This window comes from Haliotis rufescens, unplaced genomic scaffold (genome assembly GCF_023055435.1).
Source record: "Haliotis rufescens isolate VD_foot unplaced genomic scaffold, xgHalRufe1.0.p SCAF_9, whole genome shotgun sequence".
In the NCBI taxonomy this organism is placed as follows: Eukaryota; Metazoa; Mollusca; class Gastropoda; order Lepetellida; family Haliotidae; genus Haliotis; species Haliotis rufescens.
In genome coordinates this window covers 28,355,324-28,382,103 of record NW_025964383.1, presented here as the reverse complement: position 1 = coordinate 28,382,103, position 26,780 = coordinate 28,355,324, and the positions used below count along the sequence as shown (strand labels likewise).

Genomic DNA, 26,780 nt, shown 5'->3' with positions numbered 1-26,780 from the left:
CCCGATTATGTTTCTAGGTTTGTCAGCACAATACCTGTGCTCATGAGTTTCACCCTAGTGGTAAACGTCCGAGATCTGCATCATTTCAGGCTTTCCTCCTACATTAAGCTGACACGCTGTGATATAACTGTAATACTGTTAAAAGCGGCGTTAAACCAAACTCACTCAAGCTTTGCTGAAAGCCGAGGGTAACAACAAGTGCCATCTTTTAACGTCTATTGGTATGACGCGCCTGGTGATCGAACCCCTGACCTTCCGCTCTACCACTAGACTACAGTTAGTGGTCAGATTACAATCAAGAGAGAGATATTCTATGCAAGGTGAGGTGAAATTGGGTTTAACGTCCATCCAAGATTATTGCACTTATATAGCGACGTGCATGCACGTGTATGTGTGTGTGTGGCTGCTTGTACTAGTCCGGACTGATGCCGATTTATAGTGCTAGCTCACTGAGATACAATGCCACAGTTTAACATGAATACCCCACTCAGACACAGTATACTGACTCCGAGCCGACCAGTCCTTGTTTTAGCCCCTTAATGCCGAGCGCCAGACAGGGTAACAACAAGTACAATCTTTTAACGTCTTTTTGTATGACGCGGCCTGGGATCGAACCCTGGACCTTCCGCTCTCCGGGCGGACGCTCTACCTCAAAACCACAGAGGCGGTCATATTCTATGCAAGGTTAGTTAGGGAGAGAAATGGTGGCATCCCCCCCGAGATGAAGCATTACTGGCGAATGGGTCCAGGCATTGATCCTACCACAATGGAAATATGCACTGGATAATTGGGGATGTAGTTCACAGTGAGTGAGTTAAGACGTAGTGTCACATCAGCATTATTTCAGCCATATAGCGACTCAGTACACGTGTTGTGTGAGATCGGTCATCCACACGTGTGAGACCGGTGGTCCTTGTGTTGTAACGCTAGTGGTAAACATCCAAGATCTGCATCACTTTGGGCCTTCCTTGTTTGAAACCTGTGCTATTTGCTTTTTCAAAAACAACAAAAAAAACACTGCATCTCCATTGTTTAATTACTGAATGATCTGTCTATATCGCACATCACCCAACACAGGATAAATTCCACCAAGACAACATAATCCCATGATGATTGCATTATTTATTAAATATCATTGCATATTTATGTTACCCTGATAAGACCTAGTTTTTAAATGTCTAAATACTGTGAATGCCACATCCCACTAACCCATCAGGGTTAAGAACAACCAATGCTTCAGTAATGCCATCTTTTACACCCATGTTCGGTCTTGTTGCCATGGTTTCTGTTGTTTCAACTGCAGTTAGAATGGTCAATTCATCTATCCTTTTCACTTACCATCACTTCAGTCAAGATTAAAATTGACCTCACTAAATTTAACATTTGAAACCTCACACTGCACCTTAGGTTTCAAATTCAATTTAGAGGGGTTAAATCTGCAGGTAACCTAGCTCTACATTGAAAACGTGTTATGTCCTAAATATATCAATCCCATTATATTAGGTAAGACAAAATGTATTTCTTGTTTCATGGAATTGTGTACAGAGAAGTTTGTAGAAGTACAAAAACTTGAATTTAGAATATCATCTCTGTAGTTTGATTAAACTATGCTTTTTCTTCTGTCTCTTTAATATTAGCCAAGAAACTCCATGAAACAAACGATGCATCTAGCATTACATTAGGATGGACAACAGAACATAGAGCTTATTACACACTGTCACACTTGTATACATGCAGGCAGGAACATGAATATTAACATGAATAAATACACATTCACACAAACACAGCTACACCAAGATAAATAACCATCTTCCATAAAAATATGTTACCCACTTTTAGATTATAGAGACATTTAACACTTTGGTTAAACCAACAAGCATGGGTATGTTCCTGACAAATGAAGGATCATGATTAGCAGATCCTTGCACAGCCAGGGGATGCAACTCTGCGGAGTGAGTTACTGTGACATAAGGCAACTAGGCCTATTGTGCCCCTTAATATCAAGAGAGGTAAAATGCAATGTGGCATTTGCAATATTTCGGTGACTGGAGAATTTTTAGATTACAAGCATGTCATAAAAAAAAATATCTTCAAAGGTAAAACATGCCATTATTGATAAAAGTGAGTTAGTGAAATGTTTCATGCCACTTTCAACAGTATTCCAGTCCTATCACGGCATGTCAGCTTAACGTGGAAGGGAAACACCGAAGTGATGCATGTCTGAACTGTTTACGACAAACCTAGAAACAAAATCAGGCAACCCAGGATTCGAACTAATGATCATAGGTTCCTGGTTTGCCAAAAGGGACACAACTCTGCACAGTGAATTGCAGCGCCTTAGATGATTGGGCTACACCACTGCTTCATATAACTTAATGACACTGATTAGTGGTTCAAGGTGACACTTTGAAGGTGGTGGGATATCCTAGTGGTTAAACAGTTTGCTTGTCGTGCAGAAGACCCAGGTTCGATTTGCAACATTGGTACAATGTGTGACTCCCATTGCCTATGTCCCCTTCCATTATATTACAAAGGTAATGCTATTCTTCGGGACATTATCATTTGCAGAAGCCCGAGGTCTTCCATTAACGACCCTACGAATGAGGGCAGTTGAAAAGACAAAGGGCTTCTGCAAATGAAAATGCTCTGAAAAATAGCCTTACCGTTATTACAGCTAAAATGGATGGAATTTATTATCAAATAAAAAGAAACAACAACATCGGTTTTTAAAAATTTACTGCAATCGACATGAATGTCACTGACCCACTTTTACAAATATGGAAACTACATAGAACAAACCAGATGACGTCACTAGTCAACGTGAAGTCACCTATCTCTATCCTATGACATCACCTAACAACGGGCGTCATAATGGCCTGATAAGTTTCCTTTTGGCACGATCAAAGGTTTCCCTGAAGAAACAGCTGTCTATGCCACGCCTAGAATTATGTGCAGCCCTCACTGGTGCTCATCTAGCTGATGTGTTGTGCAAGGAATTAACTTTACCAAACCAGAGAGCGATATTGTGGAGTGACTCTACAACTGTACTTGCTTAGTTGAAGTCAGAATCGTGTAGATACAAAGTATTTGTTGGAACTCGAGTATCAGAAATCCAGAATCTTACAGACGTACAAAACCGGCGATGTGTTGACACACAGAGGAATCCTGCCGATGACATAACTCAAGGCAAACTGCTCAGAGAACTCATCAAGGAATCCTGCCGATGACATTACTCAAGGCAAACTGCTCAGAGAACTCATCAAGGAATCCTGCCGATGACATTACTCAAGGCAAACTGCTCAGAGAACTCATCAAGGAATCCTGCCGATGACATTACTCAAGGCAAACTGCTCGGAGAACTCATCAAGGAATCATGCCGATGACATTACTCAAGGCAAACTGCTTGGAGAACTCATCAAGGAATCCTGCCGATGACATTACTCAAGGCAAACTGCTCAGAGAACTCATCAAGGAATCCTGCCGATGACATTACTCAAGGCAAACTGCTCGGAGAACTCATCAAGGAATCCTGCCGATGACATTACTCAAGGCAAACTGCTCAGAGAACTCATCAAGGAATCCTGCCGATGACATTACTCAAGGCAAACTGCTCGGAGAACTCATCAAGGAATCCTGCCGATGACATTACTCAAGGCAAACTGCTCCGGGAACTCATCAAGGAATCCTGCCGATGACATTACTCAAGGTAAACTGCTCGGAGAACTCATCAAGGAATCCTGCCAATGACATTACTCAAGGCAAACTGCTCAGAGAACTCATCAAGGAATCCTGCCGATGACATTACTCAAGGCAAACTGCTCGGAGAACTCATCAAGGAATCCTGCCGATGACATTACTCAAGGCAAACTGCTCGGAGAACTCATCAAGGAATCCTGCCGATGACATTACTCAAGGCAAACTGCTCGGAGAACTCATCAAGGAATCCTGCCGATGACATTACTCAAGGCAAACTGCTCAGAGAACTCATCAAGGAATCGCATTTGTGAGATGGGCCGGATTTCTTACAACAGACACATGATCATTGGCCAGTTACCCCAGTGACAAAAGACTGTGACAATACAGAGATAAAGAATTCTGTTATGTGTGGCGATTGTTGTGAATACACCAAGCTGCCATATGCAGAGCAGTACACTTCCTGGGAAGTGTATGTGGCTGATGCTGAATAGTCCCTTGATGGGTCGGCCTTGCCGGAAGACACTCAACTCTTGACTGCTGAACGGTTTTGAACAAATAGAGAACCATCTCTATTAGATAGTGCAAATGCAGTCATTCCCCCAGGAATTCACAGCACTACATTCAGGTAAACAATTGCCTCCAGACAGCAGACTCCTCCAGCTTGAACCTATTTATGATGCAGAATCAGACCTGACCAGAGAGGCGGTCTTGCAAGGAATTGAAGACGATTAGACATTGCAGACATTTGTATATAACAGCATGTATAAAATTACCACCCTTTACTAATAATACAGCTTTTGTTTCATATTACTTAAGACTTTTTTAGTTATTGTAAAGACTTGTATAATATGTGTATGTAACTACATGTATATAAATACCACTTTTTACTGATATCAATAAAAGTTTTCCCTTAGTAATATTATACATGTTGTAATTTCCATCTTTGAAGGTCAAGATGATTACGCTCGCACAGCGGCCATCTTGTTCCTGAAGTGTAAAACCAAAGCTCATGATGGGAACAGTTACAAACTTCTTACCACTCACTAAATCATTTGATAGCTTTATGAGCGAACCACTACTTATAAAAAGGCATGTGGTCTTGTGAATAGCACAGTAATCGGGTGAAATTGACTGGCTCCTCTTACGTTGAGTTTCCACAGTAAAAGAGTGAGTGAGTGAGCATGGTTTTACACCGCTTTTAGCAATATTCCAGCAATATCACGGCGGGGGACACCAGAAATGGGCTTCCAACATTGTACCCATGTCGAGAATCGAACCCTGGTTCTTTGGCGTGACGAGCGAACACTTTAACCACTAGGATACCCGACCGCCCCACAAAGTGTCTTTGTTTGAATGTGCCTCTGTATACTCCCCAGGGAGTTGAGAATGAAACCTGGTTGCAACTAGATAACCCTAGAACTAACATTCTGCCCTGATCCTTACACAATCATTTCATTCTACCACTTCAACGGCAGCCAACTTGTAAATTGTTTGTGGTTGAGTTAAAATTTTAAGTCACGTTAGCAATAATTCAACCATATTGTGACCCAAACAATTTGAATGTGCACACAGAATACATTGCTACCCGACCACATAACAATACTCATAGCAATAGAGACATATAGTCCTTCTTCTCTACATAGAGTTGGACAGTGTTCCCAAGGCAAGGGAATTAATTGACCATAAAAGTCCAGTTTCCACCCATGCTGAACTAAGCATCCAAACTCACCCTAAAAGTTTAGGGTACCTTACCAGTAAGTGTGAAAATGTTGCGATATTTAGAAAGACACTTTGAAAAACACTCAATTCATAGTAGTACTACATAAAGTTGATCAAAACACAGCACACCAGACATTTGACCATGCTCAATCTTTCATGGATGTCATCCTGTTTTATCTACCATAGTGAATTTTTTCTTTTCAAAGAGAAAACATGATGATTACAACTGTTACTTATTGACTTTAACATTAAAATCACTGACACGTTAGATAAAACAAATTGCTGGCCTACTACCCCCCCCACCCCATTTTAACATTTTTATCCGATACAAACAGTTAAGGAATTAACATTTTTATCCGATACAAACAAGAAAGGAATTAACATTTTTATCTGATACAAACAGTTGAGGAATTAACATTTTTATCCGATACAAACAGTTAAGGAATTAACATTTTTATCCGATACAAACAAGTAAGAAATTAACATTTTTATCTGATACAAACAGTTGAGGAATTAACATTTGTATCCGATACAAACAGTTAAGGAATTAACATTATTATCCGATACAAACAGTTGAGGAATTAACATTTGTATCCGATACAAACAGTTAAGGAATTAACATTTTTATCCGATACAAACAAGTAAGGAATTAACATTTTTATCTGATACAAACAGTTGAGGAATTAACATTTGTATCCGATACAAACAGTTAAGGAATTAACATTATTATCCGATACAAACAGTTGAGGAATTAACATTTGTATCCGATACAAACAAGTAAGGAATTAACATTTTTATCTGAAACAAACAGTTAAGGAATTAACATTTTTATCCGATACAAACAGTTAAGGAATTAACATTTTTATCCGATACAAACAGTTGAGGAATTAACATTTTTATCTGATACAAAGAGTTAAGGAATTAACATTTTTATCCGATACAAACAAGTAAGAAATTAACATTTTTATCTGATACAAACAGTTGAGGAATTAACATTTGTATCCGATACAAACAGTTAAGGAATTAACATTATTATCCGATACAAACAGTTGAGGAATTAACATTTGTATCCGATACAAACAGTTAAGGAATTAACATTTTTATCCGATACAAACAAGTAAGGAATTAACATTTTTATCTGATACAAACAGTTGAGGAATTAACATTTGTATCCGATACAAACAGTTAAGGAATTAACATTATTATCCGATACAAACAGTTGAGGAATTAACATTTGTATCCGATACAAATAAGTAAGGAATTAACATTTTTATCTGAAACAAACAGTTAAGGAATTAACATTTTTATCCGATACAAACAGTTAAGGAATTAACATTTTTATCCGATACAAACAGTTGAGGAATTAACATTTTTATCTGATACAAACAGTTAAGGAATTAACATTTTTATCTGATACAAACAGTTAAGGAATTAACATTTTTATCCGATACAAACAGTTAAGGAATTAACATTTTTATCCGATACAAACAGTTGAGGAATTAACATTTTTATCTGATACAAACAGTTGAGGAATTAACATTTGTATCCGATACAAACAGTTAAGGAATTAACATTATTATCCGATACAAACAGTTGAGGAATTAACATTTGTATCCGATACAAACAGTTAAGGAATTAACATTTTTATCCGATACAAACAAGTAAGGAATTAACATTTTTATCTGATACAAACAGTTGAGGAATTAACATTTGTATCCGATACAAACAGTTAAGGAATTAACATTATTATCCGATACAAACAGTTGAGGAATTTACATTTGTATCCGATACAAACAAGTAAGGAATTAACATTTTTATCTGAAACAAACAGTTAAGGAATTAACATTTTTATCCGATACAAACAGTTAAGGAATTAACATTTTTATCCGATACAAACAGTTGAGGAATTAACATTTTTATCTGATACAAAGAGTTAAGGAATTAACATTTTTATCCGATACAAACAAGTAAGAAATTAACATTTTTATCTGATACAAACAGTTGAGGAATTAACATTTGTATCCGATACAAACAGTTAAGGAATTAACATTATTATCCGATACAAACAGTTGAGGAATTAACATTTGTATCCGATACAAACAGTTAAGGAATTAACATTTTTATCCGATACAAACAAGTAAGGAATTAACATTTTTATCTGATACAAACAGTTGAGGAATTAACATTTGTATCCGATACAAACAGTTAAGGAATTAACATTATTATCCGATACAAACAGTTGAGGAATTAACATTTGTATCCGATACAAATAAGTAAGGAATTAACATTTTTATCTGAAACAAACAGTTAAGGAATTAACATTTTTATCCGATACAAACAGTTAAGGAATTAACATTTTTATCCGATACAAACAGTTGAGGAATTAACATTTTTATCCGATACAAACAGTTAAGGAATTAACATTTTTATCTGATACAAACAGTTAAGGAATTAACATTTTTATCCGATACAAACAGTTAAGGAATTAACATTTTTATCCGATACAAACAGTTGAGGAATTAACATTTTTATCTGATACAAACAGTTAAGGAATTAACATTTTTATCTGATACAAACAGTTAAGGAATTAACATTTTTATCCGATACAAACAGTTGAGGAATTAACATTTTTATTTGATACAAACAGTTGAGGAATTAACATTTTTATCTGACGTACAACTTTTGAACAGCACCTGCACTGCACAAATATAACGTTGGATGCCAACTAAAACACATCTCCACTTCATATATTCTTAAAGCTGTAATTATCATATACATTATAAAGGTCAGTTGACTAGGTTCTCTCGACTAGGTTTGTTGAGAACACCTCAAACTTATACAAAAATTTATCCATTTCAGTTTACATTGTAATACAATCTTGCTATCAGGTTGGCTGGCTGTCATAAATATGTGACGTCATAAGGTCAATACAATGTCACTTTCTGACCTTGTTAACACTGCTTCTATTCACTCTTTCATCACACATTGTCAACAACATCTCAAACCTACTCCCAAAACAGTTCTCATCTAAAGCACTTTCTGAAAATACAGACTTATGGTCAGTTGCCAAATGTTCAAGGCTTTCTTCAGAATCTTCAGAATTCAAAGCCTTTTCAAGACAAAATTCAAAATTCATGGCCTTTTCAAGACCAACTTAAAAATTCGAGACTTTTAAATGTGAACCGGTAAAATGCAAGCCTTTTCAAAATGAACATAACAATTCCAGCCTTTTCAAGACCAACTTAAAATTTTAAGGCTGTTAGATATATATGAACCTGAAAAATTCAAGTCTTTTCAAAACAAATCTAAACATTCAAGCCTTTTCAAGACCAACCTAAAAATTCAAGCCTTTTCAAGATGAGCCTAAAAAATCATCTAAAAAATGTCTCTCCTTTAAATCATCACCGGCATATCACTTTTGTAACAAAATATCAAAATACTATGCAGTTGACAAATCTGGGATCTCAATCCACAAACAGAGGATCCTGACACAAGGTACACAACTCCGCACAACAAGCTACAGCACCTTAAACCATCCATGCCTACCTGACGGGTAGTAAGGTCACACATACGGATAACCTCCCAGAAACACAACCCAGTGTTCAGAATTAAGCATGAAAGTCAAGGGGTCCTTGTTATAAACCCTATGTCAAACGTCAAAAGTCTAGGAGGTCCCTAGATTTAAATACTACAGAACACCTCGAGGACCCCTTAATTTTGATCATTGCTACCAAAGTACTCTCCGAATGCATGACACTTTATAACAAAGGCAGTCACATGTACTCAGAATACTTTTGAAACAAACAATAGGATACAATAGTATGATAAAATAGAAGTTTGTAAGGTGCTAAATGTTTAGATTGGGCTCCTGTCTACTTAAACTAGTAGACAGGCGGAGGCTGTGATTGGACGTCATTAAATACAGCATTCATTGGTCCTCGGGACTGAATGAAAACAAATAGTGGACTATGTGAAGTAAATGATATCTTGAAGAAATTAACATCGGCAGAGAAGTTCACTTTTCAGATTTGGCATCGCTAATAAGGAAGTTACGCAAGAGCACCTGAAACCGGATATGGTATAGATTGTACCATTGTTTTGGCTGCTGCCTGATGGCTAATGGCACTAAGCTTGCGTCAGGTACAAACAGTGGAAGAAGTTCACTAAATGCTCTCCACTAAGCAACAACATATCAAAACAACATCTAAAACTGCATCAACAACAGCACCATGGAAGCATCACATTAAATCACTCAGCATCAAGAAATCCTGAATTTTTTCTGGAATCGGCAGCTGGCTGACTTTGCACTGTAAGTTCTCTCCAAGAATATGCCGCAGGGCTATCCGACAGGTCTTCTGCAAGGAGGTCGTTGTGAACCTCCACTCGCGCAACAAATCATTAACCTTTGAATCGTTAGTTATCTCCCCTTGAAGTTGATTGAAATGCTTCAACCATCGTTCTCGTTTCCACTGAATTCCGCAATTAAGCAGCATTTCTGCTATGTTCATTTTCTGCCGCTGGCAACTTTTCTGCAGCGCTGTGATGTCAAAGGGTGAGGCAAGATTGGGATCAGCACCATGTGCAAGCAACAAAATGGCGATATCGTTCTTATCCAGTTCTAATGCCCTGTATAAAGGAGTTTCTAGGGTGCTAAATGCGCGCCAGTTTAATATACAACCTCCTTCTAAAAGCTGGCAGAATATTTTACTGAAGACGACAAAGTCCTGGTGAACGTTGACGGCCACATGGAGGGGGGTGACGTTGCCAACGGGTTCGCAGAGGTTCACGTCACAGCCTTGCTGTATGAGGGCTTGGAGCACACCGACATGACCCATTCGAACTGCGATGTGGATGGGACTTTCAAAGTTCTTCGTTAAAATATTTCGATCGCAATCTGAAAGTAGATAAGAGCAAATCGAGAGCTGCCCTCATCAGTTTGAGAACATGTCATATCCTACGATGGCTAAAGAATAAAAGTGAGTGAGTGAGTGAGTGAGTGTGGGATACTCATGTTCACTAGAAATATTATTATTGCAGTTGCAGTGAGTTCTTAAGTGAGTGTATTTACAAACTGACTTTAATTTTTATTTGTGTTTGTGGGTATAAAAACGTAAAAACAATAACTAATTCAAAGACTACTTCAATGATTTAATCATTAATTCAAAAAGCTGTAGACAACAGTACAAAATCAGTGATAAACATGCATCACAAGCCCCACCCAGTCTATTATCATCAATCAGGAAACGGAAACGCAAACGCAAACAAAATTGCTTCAGTTAGCCAATCAAATGCCACAGAGTTATTTGCAATTTATTTATAAGAACTTGACATGTACTAGTCAAAAGAAGTTATATAACTTAAGGACCATCCGATTCTTTCATATTACTATATTATGGCATGATGAACTATACAGTCGTGCCCCGCTTATACGGACTTCAGATATCCGGAAACCTCGGTTCCCGGATGATTTTCATTCAAAACGAGTGAGTGAGTGAGTATGGTTTTACGCCGCTTTTAGCAATATTCCAGCAATATCACGGCGGGGGACACCAGAAATGGGCTTCACACATTGTACCCATGTCGGGTCATTCAAAATGAAATAATTACTATATAAATTTACCCATATATCCGGAAATTCAGTTTCCGGAACCGGACAGTCATTTTCATACACAAAACACTGAAATGCACACAAAATTGTCTCACTTATCCGGACAATAAACTTCCACTGGTGGTAACCCTTGTTTCATGAGAAGTCAATTAACCAAGTGACACTGAGTTACGTTTGAGACGAGCTTGTTTATTGTACATACATGTAATCCCCTTCGATAAATATTGCGTCTGTGGAGGTCAGAGGTCAAAGTTGTGTCAACCAGCGAAACGTAAGCGACACGCAGTGACAGCACGGGAAAAAAAGGGAAATTTGTCTCTTTAAGGAAAAACACCCGTTAGCAAGTAACTCTTGTGAAATGACGCAAGTGTCCGTATAAACCAGGCACGACTGTAGTAACATGAAAGAGTCGGGTGATCCTTAACTTCTTTTGAGTTTTTACGTGTGTTTCAGCGTGTAAGATTGAAGCTCACCTGACTTAAGCAGCTCCAGGACGATGCTGATGTTCCCGTTCCTGACAGCGTGGTGCAAGGGGAGGTTATTCTTGGAGTCACTCTTGTTGACCCGTGCCCCGCTCTTGATGAGACAGATGGCCACATCAGTCTTGTTATTCAACACCGCAGTACACAGCGGTGTCAGGCCTGCATATAGACGTGTGTGTTATTCAACACAGTAGAACAGCCGCATGCCATATAGACATGTATGTCGGAACATTCATTTTCTTCACAAACTGATTTTTGTTGATGTTTATGGATATGGTTACCATGGTTACCAATCTGAACTAAATTTGTCAAAGGTCACCAGTGTCCGAAATAAATGGCTGGTAACTTTTCTGTCGGGCCGCATGAAACTTTCCTCCACCTGCCCGACAGTGTGACAGATAATTTTAAGACTACTTACGTATTCACTTATGTTATAACTTGAAGTAGGGCTGGGAAGAGTTTTTACTACCCAGGTACCCACCCCGGTAGTACCAGACCCTACCCGGGTACCCACTGTAGGTCTCAAGAGTTGGGTACAAAATGTTTGATTGGGAATAGTTTGATCGTAGCCTGGGCAAAATGTACTTAGATACACGTATAAAATGATCTGGCTATGCATACGCTGAAGATGACTGAAGTTTTATCTTTATTCAAACCTGTAAATGTTTGAAGGAATGCATTCATAGTCAGAAAGAAAAGCGAACATTAGTGACTCGTAGTGAGGCCATGGAGTTCTAGATAATTTTTGTCATTAAACAATATATCACACAAATCAAATCTGTGTGTCACCTGCCCAACTGTCTTGTTAGGTTTTAAAATTATTTAAAAACTTCAGGTCACAGATATCCCACTTTATCATATAATGGGTAGGTTTCTCGGCAGGATAAAGCCAACGGATAAAAACGATATGCAGATAGAGATGCAAACAGCAAAGGTCAAGTAGGGACTACTTTCAGTGTTTATAAACAAACATGGCATCGCCCTTGTCAAACAGCGATCAAGTCAGAATTAACCTTTTGGAATCTGGAGAAACTACTGGGATAATTGCTATCATTATCAAAAGAATTGCCTAATATACTGAAAATCAGTGTCTAACTGTGACGTAGCTAGTGCATTTTACAAGTTTTGGCCACTTTGGAGATTTAAATTGGGAAACAATTCTGCGAGGGCACAAGCCAAACAGAATCAGTTTCCACATATGTGCTTGTAGACCTTTGCGACTTGGAACCTTTTCCACAAATTAAAAGAGTTGGATTTGGCCAAAATATGTTCGAATTGTTACCTTGTTTCATTTTGTTACTGTGTGTACATCTGACTGCACTTCATAACATTATAACAGGACAGGCCGACTGTCAACAATGTTTGACTGTGGCCGTGACGTCTCATAGACTAGGGTTAGAGTAGTTTCCCTTTGATAAAGGCCAGTTACTCTATCAGACAGACAAATGGATTCCCAAAAAAGGCAAGTAAAAACAATTTGTGTAGGCAATTGTTGTTTTGCTTATATGTAGTTATGTCTCTGTCTAAGGACCAGGTTTCAGTTGGAACTATATTGGCTTCTGTCACTGTCCGACTGACACATCACTTACCCTCTGACGTAATAAATATTAATGCACACAAGGAAAACTTGCAATGCTTAGGTAATGTTTGTGAGAGATGGGAATAGATTTGTGAGCACAAAATTGAAGAATGACATTACATGATAAAGAGGTTATCACGCTTGTGTGTTCGTGGATGGCAAATATCCTGTATTAGGAATAAACACTATGTATAAGCTCACCCCGGCTTGCTAAATACAATGTTTATTCCTAATACAGGATATTTACCATCCCACAAAAACACCCGCTTGATAACCTCTATGTATTAATTTGTGGATAACATTCCTACCATAATCACTTGCAATATTGAGTCTGGCCTTCGCGTCCACTAGTGCCTTCACAATGTCCAGGTGGCCACACTCTGCAGCCATGTAGAGGGGCGTCCGGTTCCCTGGACCGCGGACATTTACGTCCACTCCAGCTTCTAGCAATGTCCTCACTGTGTCTGTACGTCCATTGCCTGCCGCGCAGTGGATAGGGCTGATCCCATCGCTGATACACAGAACACAGATCTTACAGAGTCACCAAGCATGCTTCATACACTACTATCACAGCAAACCACCAAACTTTGAGAGGTGTTAGCATGGTTAACTCAGAATAACATGGTTCAGTTTTTATATATTTTCCTGTCACTGACATATTACTTGAAAAAAACCCTACTATTCTAAAAACATTATTCTTCCATGACTTTTCCAGGATTCAATGATCCCTAAAACCCATTAGAGTCATACAGACTCATATCAAGTCATACAGCTTCATACCAAGTCCCAATGGCGTGGATCGATGCTCATGATATCAATCACTGGATTGTCTGGTCCAGACTCGATTATTTACAGACCGCCGTCATATAGCTGGAATATTGCTGAGTGCGGCGTTAAACATCAAACCAACCAATCATACCAAGTCATACAGCTTCAAACTAAGTCATACAGCTTCATACCAAGTCATACAGACTCATACCAAGTCATACAGACTCATACTAAGTCATACAGACGCATACCAAGTCATACCGACTCATACCAAGTCATACAGCTTAATATCCAAGTCATACAGCGTCATACCAAGTCATACCGACTCATACAAGTCATACAGCTTAATATCCAAGTCATACAGCGTCATACCAAGTCATACAGACCAATACCAAGTCATACAGACTTCATACCAAGTCATACAGACTCATACAGAGTCATACAGCTTCATACCAAGTCGTACAGCTTCATACCAAGTCATACAGACTCATACCAAGTCATACAGACTCATACCAAGTCATACAGCTTCATACCAAGTCATACAGACTCATACCAAGTCATACAGACTCATACCAAGTCATACAGACTCATACCAAGTCATACAGCTTCATACCAAGTCATACAGATGCATACCAAGTCATACAGACTCATACCAAGTCATACAGCTTCATACCAAGTCATACAGACTCATACCAAGTCATACAGACTCATACCAAGACATACAGACTCATACCAAGTCATACAGCTTCATACCAAGTCATACAGACTCATACCAAGTCATACAGCTTAATATCCAAGTCATACAGACTCATACCAAGTCATACAGCTTCATACCAAGTCATACAGACTCATACCAACTCATACCAAGTCATACAGACTCATACCAAGTCATACAGCTTCATACCAAGTCATACAGCTTCATACCAAGTCATACAGACTCATAACAAGTCATACAGACTCATATCAAGTCATACAGACTCATACCAAGTCAAACAGACTCATACCAAGTCATACAGCTTCATACCAAGTCATACAGACTCATACCAACTCATACCAAGTCATACAGACTCATACCAAGTCATACAGCTTCATACCAAGTCATACAGCTTCATACCAAGTCATACCAACTCATACCAAGTCATACAGACTCATACCAAGTCATGCAGACTCATACCAAGTCATACAGACTCATACCAACTCATACAGACTCATACCAACTCATATCAAGTCATACAGACTCATACCAAGTCAAACAGACTCATACCAAGTCATACAGACTCATACCAACTCATACAGACTCATACCAAGTCATACAGACTCATACCAAGTCATACAGACTCATACCAAGTCATACAGACTCATACCAAGTCATACAGACTCATACCAACTCATATCAAGTCATACAGACTCATACCAAGTCAAACAGACTCATACCAAGTCATACAGCTTCATACCAAGTCATACAGACTCATACCAAGTCATACAGACTCATACCAAGTCATACAGCTTCATACCAAGTCATACAGACTCATACCAAGTCATACAGACTCATACCAACTCATACCAAGTCATACAGACTCATACCAAGTCATACAGCTTCATACCAAGTCATACAGACTCATACCAAGTCATACAGCTTAATATCCAAGTCATACAGACTCATACCAAGTCATACAGCTTCATACCAAGTCATACAGACTCATACCAACTCATACAGACTCATACCAAGTCATACAGCTTCATACCAAGTCATACAGCTTCATACCAAGTCATACAGACTCATACCAAGTCATACAGACTCATACCAAGTCATACAGCTTCATACCAAGTCATACAGACTCATACCAACTCATACCAACTCATACCAAGTCATACAGACTCATACCAAGTCATACAGCTTCATACCAAGTCATACAGCTTCATACCAAGTCATACAGACTCATACCAAGTCATACAGACTCATACCAACTCATACAGACTCATACCAAGTCATACAGCTTCATACCAAGTCATACAGCTTCATACCAAGTCATACAGACTCATACCAAGTCATACAGACTCATACCAAGTCATACAGCTTCATACCAAGTCATACAGACCCATACCAACTCATACCAACTCATACCAAGTCATACAGACTCATACCAAGTCATACAGCTTCATACCAAGTCATACAGCTTCATACCAAGTCATACAGACTCATACCAAGTCATACAGACTCTACCAACTCATACAGCTTCATACCAAGTCATACAGACTCATACCAAGTCATACAGCTTCATACCAACTCATACAGCTTCATACCAAGTCATACAGACTCATACCAAGTCATACAGCTTCATACCAAGTCATACAGTGTTGAACAAGGTCTTACAAAAGAATCTATAATCTTTATAAGTGACCCCTACTAAGCGTAGAAAGGGAAAATAATTGCCCAGTAATCAAAATGAAAACTGCGTCATCTCTGCATACACTGGTAAAGATGCCCATAGCAATAGCTCTCTCTTGAATCTCTTTTGTTCATCAAGGTAGTTGGGGCAAGGCTGGCCCAGTTGTTTAAGGTGCTGCGATTCGCTGTGCAGAGTTGCGTCCCTTGGGCATGCAAGAAACCTATGATTGTGGGTTTGAATCCCGGTGTGTTGTCGGCTCCCTACTGTGATGTAACAACCCGTGAACCCTTCATGTCATTCTTGTCTAGTTCCTGGTGTCATGTTAAAACTTATTTATCATTAACTTCATCAGCTGGGACACCCACCAATCATCAAGCCTTCATGCAGCAGTCCTCAAGCACTCAGCCGTCTTTAAATAAATTAAAATAGTTGTCCATTTAGTTTTGAATTCTTCTGATATACTCTATGAACTGATTACATGCCAGTCGAGCTGATGCCTACCTTGATGTGGGATCTCTGTAACACCCCATGTTGATGAGCAGCTTCACGAACCAATCGTGGCCTTTACAGGCAGCTATGTGCAGTGCCGACACGCCATAGCCATCCAGACGGTCAATGTTACTACCTGGAATGTACAACAGAGTGAGCCAGTGAGTGAGTGAGTGGGTATGTGTGTGGCTTTGTGTGTGGCTTTTAGTATGGTCTTTCTGCACACTTTAAGCATGATTTACCTGCATTGAGTACAGTTTACCTGCATTGAGTACAGTTTACCTACACTGAGCATGGTTTACCTGCACTGAGTACAATTTACCTGCATTGAGTACAGTTTACCTGCGTTGAGTACAGTTTACCTACATTGAGTACAGTTTACCTGCACTGAGTACAGTTTACCTGCATAGAGTACAGTTTACCTGCATTGAGTACAGTTTACCTACATTGAGTACAGTTTACCTACATTGAGTACAGTTTACCTGCATTGAGTAGTTTACCTACACTGAGCATGGTTTACCTGCACTGAGTACAGTTTACCTGCATTGAGTACAGTTTACCTGTGTTTAGTACAGTTTACCTGCGTTGAGTACAGTTTACCTGCATTATGTACAGGTAAGCTACATTGTTTACAGTTTACCTGCATTTTGTACGGTTTACCTGGATTGAGTACAGTTTATCTGCATTTTGTATGGTTTACCTACATTGAGTATGGTTTACCTGCATTAAGTACAGTTTACCTAAATGGATTGTGTATGGTTTACCTGCATTTTATATGTTTTACCTGGATTGAGTACTGTTTACGTGGATTGAGTACAGTTTACCTGCAGTGAGTACAGTTTACCTGCATTGAGTATGGTTTACCTGCATTGAGTGTGGTTTACCTGCATTGAGTACTGTTTACCTGTATTGGGTACGGTTTACCTGCATTCTGTACAGTTTACCTGCATTGAGTACGGTTTACCTGAGTTGAGTACAGTTAACCTGCATTCATTACGGTATACCTGCATTGGGTACGGTTTACCTGCATTGATCAGCTTCCTTCCAATGTTACAGTTGCCAATCTGGGCTGCGTACTGGATAGGGGTTCTATCATAGAAGTCAATGGCATTTACACTGTCCTCATCCTGGAATGAAATACCAAAAATCTCAAGTTGTATGTGGGCCTTATGAATAGAAACAGAGTTTAAATAATCAAAAGGCGACTATGCTTGTCGTAAAAGGCGACTAACGGGATCGGATAGTCAGGCTCGCTGATTTGGTTGATGCATGTCATCGTATCCCAATGGTTGGATTAATGCATATGATGTAAATCACGGGATTGTCTGGTCGAGACTCGATTATTTACAGACCGCCACCATAAAGCTGGAATATTGCTGATTGCGGCGTTAAACAACAAACAAAAAAACAAAAAAACTGAAATAATCCCAAAAGCAAGGTGCTCCGAAAATGGGCATTATCATGATTATTGTTTTGATTAGTCCAGGTCTTCTGCCTGGAGGAAAAAGATCTCAGAAAAACAAACACGAATAATAATCATCCATTGTTGATATGGTAGATAGGATAACAAGAGAGAAGTGCAAAGTATATATATTCAAAATTTATAATTATACAATATATTGTGATACACTTTAAACTTCCACTGCCCATTCCTACTAAGCCGACCAGTCCTTGTTTTATCCCCTTTATTCTGAATGCCAGGCGTGGATCAAGAGGTGGTGAGGTGAAATGGGGTTTAACGTCACGTCCAAGATTATTGCACTTATATAGCGACATGCATGCACGTGTATGTGTGTGTGTGTGGTTGCTTGTACTAGTCCGGACTGATGCTGATTTATAGTGCTAGCTCACTGAGATACCATGCCGCAGTTTAACATGAATACCCCACTCAGACACAGCATACTGACTCCGAGCCGACCAGTCCTTGTTTAAGCCCCTTAATGCCGAGCGCCAGACAGGGTAACAGCAAGTACCATATTTTAACGTCTTTTGGTATGACCGAGCCGGGGACCGAACCCCGGACCTTCCGCTCTCCGGGCGGACGCTCTACCAGTAGACCACGGAGGCGGTCGCAGGGATCAAGAAGGAGGAAGAGAATTTATGAATGTCAACTTCTTTATTATGAGGAACACAACGTTTCGGAGTAAAGGCTTACTCCTTCATCAAGTGAATTCTCTTCATTATGTGTATCACTTCTCAATGCCTTTTGGGGCACAGGTGGCCCAGTCATCTAAGGCGCCACAATTTGCTGTGCAGAGTTGCGTCCCTTGGGCACGCCAGAAACCTATGATTGTGGGTCCGAATCCCGGTTCGCCCCAATCATGTTTCTAAGTTTGTCAGCACCATACCCGTACTCGTGGGTTTCACCGAAGTGATAAACGTCTGAGACCTGCATCACTTCAGGCTTTCCTCCCACATTAAGCTGACATGCCGTGATATAACTGGAATAATGTTAAAAGTGGCATTAAAACCCAACTCACTCACTCTAAATGCCATTCAAAGGGATAAAAAAGTGCCATCTTTTAACATCAATTGGTGTGATACGTCCACGTTATCAAACCCCGGACCTTCCCCTTTCCGCTGACTAAATTTAATTCTGACAAAGTGTTGTTTCACTTGAGTGAAATATAGATTGTATTAATTCGTACTAAAGTACATAAAATAGCATGGATTTAGGGTTTATGTTAGTGGTGCGATGATAGACAGATGCATCGGTGGATTGTGATATTTTACTTCCCGATACAAGTATCGATCACAGTTGCACACTTAGTAAAAAATATCCATTCATACCTTAAATGTTTACTTTAATGGCTGTTTCACCAAACACTAATTAGCATGATTAGTGAGGTGAGGTGAAATGGGGTTTAACGTCGCGTCCAAGATTGTTGCACTTATATAGCGACGTGCATGCCCGTGTATGTGTGTGTGTGTGTGTGTGTGTGTGTGTGTGTGTGTGTGTGTGTGTGTGTGTGTGTGTGTGTGTGTGTGTGTGTGTGTGTGTGTGTGGCTGCTTGTACTAGTCTGTGCCAGGTATTTGGCAATCCTGCCTATGAAAACGATGGCTTATGCACCACAGATAAGAGCACATACAAGTATCGTGAACAACTTATCGTGATATGTATCAGATTGCACAGTTGGTGTATCGTCCCATCCCTAGTTGATGTTCAAGCTGATATTCTGCCCTACCTTCAGTAGCAGACGGTCAACCTTGACCTCATCCTGCTGGTTGACAGCGACACCTAGTGGCAGGTAACCATCGTTGTGGAGGAGGCTCATGGGAACTGTCCGCAAGAGGTCATGTCGGCTCACTTCTGGGAGTTGTGGAAGGTACACAACATTGTCTGAAAGTAATAGTTTGTTCTTGAAGCCAACAGTGACAGACAAAGCAGAGCATTTATCAACTGCATCCTCCTTAAAGTCAGCCATAATAACAGTCTGTGCCACAAAGTGATGATTCTGGGAAAGAATACAGGCCCCCAGCAACTGATGCTTGTCGTCTGAGGTGACTAAATGGATCGGGTTGTCAGACTTGCCGACTTGGTTGATGAATGTCATCATATCCCCATTGCATGGCTGGATGCTCATGTGAATCAAATAATGTGTGTTACAGATTTGATTTTTTTCAGACCGACGTCATATAGTCGTGATATATTGCTGAGTGGGGCATTAAACAACAGACATGTGTAATCAGTCCAGATCACACACTGGAGAGGAGCCCTAGGTCTGAGTCCCCCCCAACCCATCACCCCCATAATAAATGATCAGTCCCTTGATGAATATACCAAACCATCAGTCCAACCAAACACACATGATGTGAATCACATCTGTGCCTTGAACAATTGGTCTACAAAAATAATACTCAATCAAAATGCCATGCATCTTAAAATCATAATGCACTCTTGGCCAAAGGACCTCATTCTATATTATTGAGAATCAATATCCCATCATGCTGAGGATAATTTTTGTGTATATATCCCTGTGTAATGGGTTCTCAGATGCTTAAGAAACATTTGTAGTTTACTGGCCAATCACAAGAACAACTGTAAAACGTCTCACTCAGGTGAGGATTCTCCTGTAAACCTGACAGAGGACATTTTGTTCAGATAGAAATCCACTGATGCTTGAGAGGAGGGGGTGTCGTATTCATATTGAGTCGCATTTTTGGCTAGGGGCCAGCGGTCGCATTCTTTTGGAGATGCATTAATGTCACGTTTTACAGTATTCATGATCCCTAACATTTTTAGTTTAGTATATTAAGATTTTCATTGATAGGAATAACAAGCTTCAAATCTATGAGTCACCATGGAAAGGGTTAATGCCAAAGTAAAATGAACATTCGTGAGCTAAGAAAATTTGTCATTTTTGACAGTTGAGATTGCTGATCAAGATAAATGGTCATGGCCTTAAAAATACCACTGGAAATAGAACAAAAGAGAATTGAAAGGAACACTGATTTTGCAGATATAAAAACTACATACAACAGAGCTCCAGATAAGCTTTTGGTGTTGTGGGTATTTTACCCATGCATTTTAAAATCATTGGGTATCAGTAATTCTATCTGGGTATTCAAATTTCTGTTACCCACTAGTTTTTACACATGTGGGTATTTAACATGTTTAAGTTAAATATTTAAAAACACTATTCATCTAGTCCCTGCAAACTGGTGTCGTGTGGGTTCGAGACCTTTATAGGACTAAAAAATACCACGATACTTCCACAAGAAAGTGGGATGGCAAATGATCATGATGTAACTGTCATCGTGGAGTTGGGCAAGATTGACGGAATGTCCGTTTATAATTTCAAAATAAGTTGCTGATTTGCTAATCGAATATGCAGGGTTACTTCACAATATTTTGATGATACGCACAAGTTTTTTTTTTTGTAGCGTATCTGTTATGTTCTTTGCGTATTTGATACGCTTGGATTTTATTTTACTGCGTATTTCTGCATTTTTTATGCGTATTTTACGCAGATCTGGAGCTCTGCTCAGACAGTTACTTGTTCAAGAGGGGAGGGGAGAGAATAGGACCTTGTGGGTTGTGGTGTGTGTGTGTATGTGTGGAACGTGGGGTATAGTAGGTGACCAGGGATCAGTTTCGCTATATCCAAGCTGCACCAGTGCCGGTAAAACATTGCTAGTGCAGGTAACTTTTAGTGTCAGGTTGCACCCAGTGCAGGTAACACTTCCCACCACAAGTGAATGGCAGCAGTTTTATTTTGAAAAACTGAATTCTTTTAGAACTGGCTGCAAATCTTGTAAGAATCCAGGAAACACAAATTCAGGAAAATAGTGAAATACACAAGTCGGAATGCAGCGAACTTGCGGAACTAATTCTTTACAATAACCACTAGAACAGTCACTCCTGACACTTTGAAACTTCTGTTAAAGTTGTTTACTGGATATCTGAACCAGACAATCCAGTGATTGATATCATGAACATTGATCCACACTATTGGGATCAATGACATGCATCAACCAAGTCAGCGAGCCTGACCACCCGATCCCGTTAGTCGCCTTTTACGACAAGCATAGTCACCTTTTACGGCAAGCATGGGTTGCTGAAGACCTATTCTACCCCGGATCTTCACGGGTCAGCTGGAGGGGGAAGGGGGAGGGGGGTAGCGTAGTGGTTGAAGTGTTGGCTCATCACACAGAAAGCACTTGTTTCATTCACTAGATGGGTACATAGTCTAAAGTCCATTTTAGGTGTTCCCTGAACATGATGTGTCCATAATTTCAGCAAAAACATACTAGTACTATAAAATATTTAGTAAACAAATCTTGAAAACTCTCAAAATCACTGGGCTTATGATAGATCACTGAGAGGAGCTTATGCCCACTCGATGACCCCTGACATTACAGGGAATTGTTTCGCCGGTGTATCTGGCAACACATCTTCACAAATTATGTCATAGGGTATTGTGATGTGTTTGAAGAAGTAGGGCCAATCAGCTTGTAACATGTGCACCGCAGCTTGTAATGTCCTTTTAAAATCAAGGCAAAGTCATAATCCGCTTTCTATATCTCGCCGGTTTCATCTGAGGTTTCAAATCACAATACACACCCTCTGATTGAAACAGCCAAATTGACAGCCGCATCACTGCGGAAGCTAAATGTTTTAGAATAGTACTTCATTTGTCGGTAGGCATATTAAGATAATGATATACATGTACAATCATAGGTTACAAATGACTACAACAGTCAAAGGATATGTGGCATAACATATCAAGCAGAACACACGACAGCAATCAACAATGAGAATGTACTTCAAGTTTTGAAAACGACAAAACCTAGCTATTTGGCGCTTTTTAAGATACAAATGTGACGTCATATCTTTTGCGTCACAATGAGCGATATGATATCATAAAAGTGATGTGGAACGAAACCTTTGCACAGACTGCTTAGCTTTCTTTACGAAATTGGCGTGCTACGTGCCTTTAGAGACCCTCATAAGTTCAATGCAGTATTAAGCCGTAAACAAACTGCTTGAGCAAACAAACTGCTTGAGCGTATTGAGCGCCATGTTTTGTTTGAAGGCTGTTGTCAGTGATTCCGTAAATTCTGATTGACAACCCACTCAAAACAATAGACTCAACCCATGCAACTTCACTCCGTATATTTGCTGACACCAAAGAGGTCACGTTTTATTTAGTCATGGTCATGTCTATCTCCTAAGGATTCAGTGGAATAATATTGGACAGTAGATCAACAGCCGCAATATAGACCTACTCCATGGAGCCCAGCTGATGCCCATGCAATGACTGTCACAGTTGCATGGTATGTTATATTATGGCGATAGTTAATTTATAATGGAACGTCATAGCGAACGCTTACTAACCTATTACGCAAAATACGCAGAATGTTTCTTGTTCTGTGTCCAACTTTTATGACACATTAATTAGGATTGATCGGTGCCGATTGTCTTTGACGGGTTCGGTAAACAAAGTACATTAGCTACTCAAGGGCGGGCAACTCGTTATGTTATCGCGGTATCACTATTTTGTGGTGAACTTACAACTTGTGGACGAAATATGGACAATGAACTCAGGATACAAAATGCATAAATATTTTCCTTGTCAATCCATTGCCATTGATCGTACTTACCACACAGAAAGCATTTTTTCTTGGTGTAAGAAGCACATATGGATCAACAGTTAATCTTCCTATGTCTGGCTGCACCAACAGGTGACATAACAATAGTATTTTGGAAGGTTTATCGAGTTGAACTACCTTTCAGTCAAAGTAGTTTATCCAGTAGAACTGCTTTTCAATCGCGGGCGGCTTCGTTTCTGACTGGGCTCCTGTCTAGGTAAAGTAGTAAAAGCGCTAAGCTTACGGCGCATATCAATAGTGGAACCAGTTTAGCTGCCTTGCCGCCAGAGCTGGGCCCCGTCCCTCATATCTCAATATAAGAGCCGGTACAGGCCAAAGAGACGATGGCTGTAAATGCCTTCGAAATATTAAACGTACACTATGTTATATATTTTTTCATTGGTCGCTATTTTTAGACGAAGGGTTCCCCGATAGACCACTGAGAAACGTCACAAACTGCTCTCTGTCGTTTTGTAAGATGTGCCACCATCAGGTGCAAGAAAGACCTTCAAAAGTTAAAGGGGCACTGATCTAACGGACTGGTTGTTGCCTTTGTTATTGTTTTTCCCCCGTGAGTACCCGGATGATACGCAACGCAACTGAGCGTGACCAGAGACTGGGGTACCGTCTGCAAGGACAGCTAAATAAACTTGGAGGCTGGAGGCAATATTTGTTTTACGCATTTTTGAACACTGATTGGTTAACTGTGATCTATAAAGATTTCGACAAAGGGCGCTTGTTAATTAATTTCTTCAGCCTAAACAAACAGACATAAAGAACAAAGGAGCTCATCGGATGTGGTCATTTGGAAATACCCCAGATGGTTATAGTTTAATACTAAAAAAGGTATCCATGCAGTGAAAGCATTTTTGGATTTCGGCTTGCGTCGATAATACGATTACTACTCCCTTGTTTTCATCCACGTTTTCTCGTATAACCCTACACTTGTGTATTTGTCGTCATTCACTTGATGCTCAGTTAATGAATTTATTACAGGTACAATTAGTGGTAGCACCACTTAGATTACCTGACAAAGGTTCCCATTTGGCATTTATTGTGTCTGGGGTAATTATTTAATCTAAATCCAGGTTTGAAATGAGGTGAAATGTGTGTTATGTAATATGCACGTGGCAGTCCAGCAAGAGATGAATGATCAGTTGATTTACTTTTTTTTGTAAATTAACGGATCGTTCCTAGTCATCAAAGGATTAACAGAAAATACGTTGATTGATTAATCACTGTTATCTTGCACAGTGGATATGTCAAGAGTGAGTGTTTTCATGTCTAGGTTTACTAAAACAAAGGGAATACACTCATATCATGGCGCGAAGTGCCGATGTAAAAACAACATACTTTGTTCAAAGGGTTAACTGATAATACGTTGATTGATTGATCATTGTTATCTATCACTCAATGGAATTTTTAGGAACCGTGGACGTTAAGAAAATAGTTGTCACGTGAGCTTTCTCAGCTGACCATTGAGACTTGACACCTATGTAAAACACCTGAAACAATCCAAGCTATCAGTTGAGAAACGAACACGGGTTATAATATCCCGAAACGATATATATTTTTTAAAATATTTGATTGTTACTGAGACGTGATATCGAATAAGTTTCTTTGTACAGCTGCACACGAGTGGGATATTGTTCCTTTGTGTGGATATTCACGGATACATTCCTCGAACAAGGAAGCTGCCTAAAACTTATACACATAAATTTGGTAGGTTGTAATTATGATATTTGCATTTTGTTTTCCTTCATTTGAACCGATTCGTTCTTGTTTCTCTACGTCTTGGTTGGGAAATTCTTCAATGCGCGATAGACGTCGTTGTCACGGGTCTTTTCCTTTGTAAGCGTGTATATATTACCGTCAATTTGTAAAATGTGATTCTCCCAGGCAATTTATAAAATGTGTAAATATTTCAGTCATTTTGACTAAAAAATCTGTCCAGATTGATCAAGACGATCAAAAGGGCCTACAAACATCACAACAGATTATTATGTAGGATTAAAAGCCAAACAACTTAGAAATGTACTTTTCAACGCAACATTTTCAGTCTCTTGGTGATGACATTAAACATCAAAATGTTTGGAATTCGTTGTCATAATAATACAGATGGAAATGTTTTTCAGTCACTTTGTAAAATAACTGAATATTTAGACGTTTAATAAATTCGTTACACATTTGACAGTAAAAAGATATACACACTATAAAAAAAGCATATGCTCAGGTGAAATATTTACTTTGTGTTGCAAGTCAAAATAGTGTAAACGAAAATTACCAAGCAAGTGACTTATCAAAACTTCGTCACCATTACCGATGCTACTCACAAAGATACCTACATTTCCTTATTATCTCGAAATCAATGTGACCATACGCCCTTATTACTACCCATAAAAGTGACTAATGCGCTTACGAATGGCGCAGCAGAGGTCGCGAACTAGTCTAGATTTCTGCTATACATCCGGGTACTCAATGGGAAAAAAACAATAACAAAGGCAACAACCAGTCCCGGGGAATTGCGTTAGATCAGTGCCCCTTTAAATTGTACTTAATTGTGGGAAAGTAAATTTCTAAAACTATTATCTTCATATATTTTACATACATGATGGTCTCTGCATATATATATATATATATATATATATATAAATATATATATATATATATATATATATATATATATCTATATATGCAGAGACCATACAATATAATCTATTATAGGGTCTCTGATATATGTAAGAGAAATAATAGTAAACATAGTCTTAAAATTACCTTTTCTTAAATTTGCGCAAACATTTCGCCCCCTAATTGTGCTGTGCGACAAATATTTTTATTAAACGCTTGTCAGAAAACTTTGAGCGAACACACTATTCTCAGATATATGAACGAGATACGCATGTAAGAAAGTTATATGGGTGGACACACGTGGAGTCACACATAACTTGGCCTTTCC

The 26,780-nt window shown here is 39.2% G+C and overlaps 1 protein-coding gene across 2 annotated transcripts; it reads right to left on the bottom strand.

Annotated features, from left to right (window-relative positions):
• Positions 1-1,018: 1,018 nt before the first annotated feature.
• On the bottom strand, positions 1,019-24,001 carry LOC124130501 (ankyrin-3-like). Of its 2 annotated transcripts, none has more exons than XM_046493990.2 (7): positions 23,837-24,001; positions 19,918-20,072; positions 17,756-17,858; positions 16,744-16,867; positions 13,393-13,595; positions 11,497-11,664; positions 1,019-10,309 (listed from the first exon to the last, which is right to left on the bottom strand). In XM_046493990.2, the coding sequence occupies exons 2-7, from the start codon at positions 20,005-20,007 to the stop codon at positions 9,654-9,656; spliced, it is 1,344 nt and encodes a 447-aa protein (XP_046349946.2). In that variant the 5' UTR covers positions 20,008-20,072; positions 23,837-24,001; the 3' UTR covers positions 1,019-9,653. The 2 variants fall into 2 exon arrangements, with proteins under 2 accessions (XP_046349946.2, XP_048246743.1); XM_048390786.1 differs by lacking the exon at positions 23,837-24,001 and adding an exon at positions 23,571-23,699.
• Between the last annotated feature and the right edge of the window lie 2,779 nt (positions 24,002-26,780).